Below are 6839 nucleotides of genomic sequence, written 5' to 3' on the forward strand. Positions count from 1 at the left end.
ACAAACTTCGAAGCCCGATGTAGCGAGGGACGACCGTATTACAGTACTAGCCCAGCCTTCAGAGCAGACGTCGGGAACCTTTTTGGCTGAGAGCCATGAAAGCCAAATATTTTAAAGTGTATTTCAATGTAATATATGTTAACACTGATTAAAACTAAATGGGTGCATTTTTAAGTAAGACCAACATTTTTAGAGCAAAATGAGTTTCTTATTCTTTTTAATAACGTTGATTTTCTGAAGCTAACCAATAATTAAATGAAATACTTATTATTAATGCGACCTATTGAACAGGTGCAGTAGAAAGCATGAGAATGTTTTATATTTTGAACGTTATTTTTAACACTGTGATTACCAGCGGAATTATTCATTACTTATATCGTGTTAGGCAATGTCAGCTACCATGAATTGATTAACGTGGAACCGGACTTAAACAAGTTGAAAAACTTATTTGGGTGTTACCATAAAGTGGTCAATTGTACGGAATATGTACTGTACTGTGCAATCTACTAATAAAAGTTTCAATCAATCAATCAATCAAAGCTAAGATATATTTGAGAGCCAGATGCAGTTATTAAAAGAGCCACATCTAACTCGAGAACCATAGAATCCCTACCCTTGCTTTAGCGTGTGAAGTAATTTTAAAAACTGAAATAGGGGCACAATAACAATCTTGTCTCGGGTTGCAAAATGCTGGCAGTGATGTAAGGCAAATGAATGCAGCATTGGAATTATAGTGTACAGTATAGTGGGAAATAGGCGACCATTGCTACTTTCTTAATGACTAACTTTGTTTCTGTTGGCCCAAAACGCCACACTGAATTCCCTGTGCAGAGATTTCCCATCCAACCATTCCTCTTGTGTATATTTTCACGTTCTCTTCATTGAATCCTTTTCCCAGGCTAAGGAAGGAGCGGACCAAGACGGCGGCCGCAAGTCCTTTACGAAAAGAGTCTCCAAGGCGAGCGAGGCCACAGACGCTCCCTCGGGGGCCGATGCCCAGCTCCTGGATCCCATCACCGAGGAGGACGAGAAGCTGGACCACAGCAACAGTACCAGGACCCGCAAACTGTCCAGCGATGAAGACTCGAGCCCGGAGGAGGCGGACAACACTACGCCTCTCCTCCAAAAAGAGGCTAAGACAAAGCCCTCCCGGTTCCTCGCCAAAGCACTCCTGGATCAGTCCTGTGACCGATCCCCATTGGAGGCAGGAGACTATGCTAGACCCGGGGAGATAGAGCTGGAGCTGGAGGGCCTGGTGAGGAAGAGGGGCCTCCTCCCCAGCAGCCTGCAGGATGCGACGGTGGCCCGCATGTCCATCTGCTCCGAGGCGGCGTCCGAGGCCAGCCTGGTGGCGAGCAGCCCGGACGAAGGTTGGCCCGCCGGCGGGGTGAGCAACCTCAACCACAGCGACGCCACGCTCAACAACAACAACAGCGGTGACGCCAACTCCAACGCCAACAACAGCAGCGGCCACCAGCAGGACTCTGCCACCTCCCCTCCTAGCGTCTCACCAGCTGTCATTATCTCACCAGGCGCCGTCACAACCGCCACCGTCCACCACAACCAGAACCTGCGCTCTGTGGGTCTGGGTGACGAGCGGGAGAGTGTCCTTTAAAGGCCTCCATGCAACTTTTACTACCAATGTTGTCATGTGCAATAGAAGAAAAGTAGAATGTGTTCGTATTTAGGGTGCTGTTGTGTGTTGTCATTTTGGTGCTTATTATGTAGCGACGTTTAGGGATTAAAAGTTACACGAAAAAAAATGTAAATGGTTGTCTTTGGACCACTCTTTTGTTAAAATGTTAACTGCATGCACTTTGAGGTGTTCTTTTCTCCATACTTTGTCTAAAGAAATAAATGTGTACACTTTTTGATGGTTCACACCCCTTGTACCGTTTTCTTCTTGCAGGATCAGTCTTGCAGTTACAGTGATAGTTGTATCCACGGTCGACCGATAGATGGCGCACTTTCCATATAAACGGTGCTGCAGCTCGAGACGCTTTTTGATGACCTTCCTCCCCCTCCTAAAGTGGGGTACCTGTAGGGGTCTTTTGAGGACACTCACGAGGTACTTTAAAAATGTATGCACTCTTGATTAGAACTGTACGGTTTAGTTTTTATTTAAATGTAAGTCTTAATGATATTCTAAACATTGCACTGCAGATGATGTCCCAAAAAGTCCCTCTTGTTTTATGCAAGGTACATTTTTATAATTGTATATTTCACCATATATATTCATCCTATGCAATATCACAGCAAGTTTGGCCTTTTTTATTGCTGTCACGCTTAAACCATCTAATCCTATTTACTTTACATGGCACCCAAGGAAGCAAAAGTGCAGTCAGAGAGCGCCCTACATAAGCGTTCAATGCAACTCTGCACCCCGGGGTCCCGTTTGCCTCTCTGTCAGTGTTTATGCACAAGTCCAGGCGCAGGAGGAATCCCAAAGTGGCATCTTTTTAACCCCCCCAAACACACACAAGGAATCATGCTATAGTTGCTTTTGTCATTTATTTTGTATAAAAAAGGTACAATTTACATTACTTTTATAAAAAGTTTCAGCATAATTAAATCCAACATTACACGTTTTGCAGACATGCCTGCAACTATACAAGATATACTCCCGAGAAGAGTTCACAAGGTCATTCTTTTTTTGTGTACTTCTTTAGACAACGTCCAGTCCTTCATGTGCCAACAATTTCTGACAAAACAAGACTAAACATTTTCCCCCGTCTTTTTATTATACGTAAATAACCAAAATCCCCACCTCCGCAAAAAAAGCGAAGACTTCAACAGGGAGGGTGAGAATAAGAGGAAAGGGGGCTGGGGGAAGAGGCGGATAGTAGTAATAATAATCATCCTCGTGACATTAATCTCATTTTCCTCCCTCTATTGGGAATATAACACGCCTTCCATTTGCAGAAAGGACCCCGCAAATAATAAATCTTAAGTTAAATAATAATAATATCCCAAAAAAAAAAAAAAAGCACATCACATTATAAAGATTGTCCCATAATAAGCACAAAGTCTCTCATCATGATGGGAGGAAAAAAATAATCCAGCAGGCCTGGAGGAGGACACAGGATGTTTTTTGTTTTTTTTTTATCTTCTTTTGAGTAGTAGGGGAGGGGGGAAACCCTGCATGCTCCCCAGGTCCTGTGTGATTTTCTTTGACCAAACACCTGCAAAAGATTGAGGAAAAAGAGAGAGGCGTGTTTAGAAAAAAGGCAGAGATCCGGACAGACTGGCGCCAGGGAGGAAGCCACACAGTTTTTTAACATTTAACCAAACACTCCCAATACTGAGCAAACCCTGCACTCCAGATGTACACACACACACACACACTTATTTTCTGCACAAGTTTAGCTTCCAATCTGGGGGAAGAATCATCGTAATTGCCGCTCAGCTGGCGCCTACCCACTTCTTGTACCAATTATGTGCAGACATGGTCCAAAACAGCCATTATTCCCCCTCCTCCATGCACATGCCCTTCATTATAGACACAAGAGGCTATAATGCAAGCATGACAGTGACTGCCTGCCTTCCCATTCGCATGCACACAAATATCTACCAAACTGCATGTTTGGACTTGGAAGCATATGGCAGTTTTGGAGCATATTGAGATATGTCACTGGCGGATAGAAATCCAATAATGAAAAAAAAAATTAAATAATAATAAAAAAAACGGCTTCTTGGCCGGCGTGCATGAGCAGACAGGAGCAGCAGATTACTTACCGCCTTTAGCGATGCAGAGTCCGGCTGTCATCTGTCGTCAGCTCCGATGGCAACTCCGGAGACTGCAAACAAACATTTTTTTTCATACAAATTATGATTTAAAAAAAATAGAATAATAATAAATAAATGTCGGAAATGAGTCAGTGTAAGTAAGGACCTGTAGCGAGAGGATGCTGATGTCTGTGTTGAGGGCGGTCAGCGGGGTCCTGGACGCCGTGACCGGGTGATGGAGGCTCGTCGAGCCCAGTGCGACGTTGGTGTCGAGCGCGATCTGCAGGTCCAGGATGTAGTCGATGACGTGCTGCAGGATTTCCATCTTGCTGACGTTCTTGTTCTGCGGGATGCTGGGCACCAGCTCCTTCAGCTTGGAGTAGCAGTCGTTCATGTTGTACAGCAGGCTCAGCGGGTCGTCCACCGGGGTCTTGCTCCGCGACAGCCCCAGCGAGTGCTCCGTTAAGGCGGCGGGGGTTTTCCGGAAAGACCGCACGGGGCTTATCGCTTTCATTTTTCTTCCTAAAGTTTCAATATCGAGCCGAGTAAAGGTTGTTTTTTTTTTTATTATTTATTTTCTTGTTTTTAAAGTCCAATTCGGTCAAGCGATGAGCGGTCAGACTGGATTATCCGCGCCGATGTGTTGGTTTATATAGGCGGCGTGTTGGCAGCAGGGCGGGAGGCGGGACTTCGCGCTGATTGGCTACCGCTCCTAGCGTCCTCGCGCTCCCATTGGCTCCCCCGGGCACACGCCCACCTCTTTTCCTCCTCGTTACCAGTAGCAACGCGAGTAAGGAGGCGGAACCCGCAGGACAGCCTCAGCAGCTCCGGTGGGCAATTTGGAAAATTAAGCCCTTACCTGTTTCTGATCAGGAGAATTATGCTTCCCGAGCCTGGCGATTGACTTTGACAAGGTGTGGCTAATAAATCCAAAACTGAACGGGAATGTTTCAAAAAACCCTATCCGCACTCTACAAAACATTTTTGCCAATGCGATAATGACAGTGTTATGTGTGCACGAATAAAAACAATAGCAAAAAAATAAAATATTCATGCATTTTTACAATTTTGTTGTGCATAATACAGAACCCGCGCCGACGCGTCTAATTAATCCACGCAAGTCCGGGCTGGTGCGTGAAGTTCCTGCAGCGCTGAGCTGCAAGATTCCTCAAGACCAGGGGTCTCAAACTCAATTTATCTGCGGGCCACTGAACGCAAAGTCTGGGTGAGGCTGGCAAGAAAAGATTTCTTAACATTTTTTTGCGTACTCCCCAGCATGTCCAGCTGTATAATGACGTTTCAAATTGTATCTCTTATGCACCGCACAATTAAGTTAGAATTAAGTTCATGAATCCAGATGGATCGCTATTACAATCCCCAAAGAGGGCACTTTAAGTTGATGATTACATCTATGTGTAGAAATCTTTATTAATAATTGAATCACAAGTTTATTTTTCTAAAAGTTTTTAATCATTTTTATATATATTTTTCCAAACAGTTCAAGAAAGACCACTAAAAATGAGCGATATTTTGCACTGTCATGCAATTTAATAAATCAGAAACTGATGAAACTTAACGCCAGGGTGCCTCTGTGCTCAACAAAGAAATATTGCATCTTCCACTTGTCTTTGCTCATCACGAACCTTTCTCTTCACTGCAGGCTTTCAAAAAGACACGTTTGGGGTTGTGGAATATATTTGTATTTAGCCGACGCACGGAGAATAATGTTATTTCCGCAATGTGTGTCATTCCGCTTTTCCTCCATACGGCAACACGGAATCCATCCATCCATTTTCTACCGCTTATTCCCTTTGGGGTCACGGGGGGCGCTGGTGCCTATCTCAGCTACAATAATGCGGAAGGCGGGGTACACCCTGGACAAGTCGCCAGTGCAGTCGGCGGTTAATAGTACTGGGATGGCGAGTGCAAAAAAGTGTTATCCAGCCTCATATAGAAATATGTAGTGTTCATTGTGTGAGGCAATGCAAATAAAAAAATTTGAAAAACAAACAACGGTTTGAATCGGTCCAGGTTATTGGGGACTGTTATTACAGACGGACAGGTGTCGCGGTGTGACTGCAGCCAGGCACATAAGAAAATCCTCGTCTCCCTGCTAACGTCTCTGTCGATTTCACTCACTTGCTGCTGTTCCACTAATGCAGGGGTAGGCAACCCAGAACGTTGAAAGAGCCATTTTGAACCCACGTAATAAAAATTGTCTCTGTCTGGAGCCAACCGGGAGCCAATCTACCAATCACCACACCGTGATTGGTAGATTACCTCAGCTCAACACTGTCAAGCGCCATTCATATAAAACTCACTGACATTAAACTTTCATATTAAGGTGGGGCCGCAATTGGCCCGCGGGCCGCGTGTCTGAGACCCCTGCTCAAGACTATATAGAGCGTCATCGGTCAAACTCCACATTTGTTTATACTTCCCGTTTGTCAAAAGTTTGTACTTTGCTATGTTCCTTTGCGCAACACACGATATTGTATACGTGACTAGTGATGGAGGATGCATGACCGGCCACTGCATTAGGTACACCTGCACCATCCACACTGTGGTGCCTTAATTACATCAATGATGAGAGCCTTCTCTAACTCCTTTTTATTGTCAACCACATTGCAACAAGAAATATATAGAAATAAGAAGGTATAATAGTCTCCTAAATCAGTGGTTCTCAACCTTTTTTCAGCGATGTACCCCCTCTGAAAATGTGTTTAATTCAAGTACCCCCTGGTTGAAAAAAACAGATAAAGAAGTAAAATACAGCACTATGTCATCAGTTTCTGATTTATTAAATTGCATGACAGTGCAAAATATTTTCATTTTAGTGGTCTTTCTTGAACTGTTTGGAAAAAAAGTTATAAAAATAACTAAAATCTTGTTAAAAAAAATAAGTGATTCAATTATAAATAAAGATTTCTACACAAAGAAGTAATCATCAACTTAAAGTGCCCTCTTTGGGGATTGTAATAGACAACCATCTGGATTCATGAACTTCATTCTAAACATTTCTTCCCAAAAAAGGAAATCTTTAACATCAATATTTATGGAACATGTCCACAAAAAATCTAGCTCTCAACACTGAATATTGCATTGTTGCATGT

General features: G+C 43.7%; 2 protein-coding genes across 4 annotated transcripts in view; one reads left to right on the forward strand and one right to left on the reverse strand.

Annotated features, from left to right (window-relative positions):
* Positions 1-1881, forward strand: part of kidins220a (kinase D-interacting substrate 220a) — a 95383-nt gene extending 93502 nt beyond the window's left edge. For all 3 annotated transcript variants that reach the window (XM_061895879.1, XM_061895877.1, XM_061895878.1), the window contains one exon: positions 899-1881. In XM_061895879.1, the coding sequence (XP_061751863.1) occupies positions 899-1615 (717 nt within the window). In that variant the 3' untranslated portion in view covers positions 1616-1881. The remainder of the gene's footprint in view (positions 1-898) is intronic.
* Positions 1882-2492: 611 nt separating this feature from the next.
* id2a (inhibitor of DNA binding 2a) lies at positions 2493-4366 on the reverse strand. The gene is made up of 3 exons (XM_061895880.1): positions 3893-4366; positions 3736-3797; positions 2493-3182 (listed from the first exon to the last, which is right to left on the reverse strand). Exons 1-2 carry the CDS (start codon positions 4238-4240, stop codon positions 3741-3743), a joined length of 405 nt encoding a protein of 134 aa, XP_061751864.1. The 5' UTR covers positions 4241-4366; the 3' UTR covers positions 2493-3182; positions 3736-3740.
* Between the last annotated feature and the right edge of the window lie 2473 nt (positions 4367-6839).

The sequence above is a fragment of the Nerophis ophidion genome, linkage group LG03, assembly GCF_033978795.1.
Source record: "Nerophis ophidion isolate RoL-2023_Sa linkage group LG03, RoL_Noph_v1.0, whole genome shotgun sequence".
NCBI lineage: Eukaryota > Metazoa > Chordata > Actinopteri > Syngnathiformes > Syngnathidae > Nerophis > Nerophis ophidion.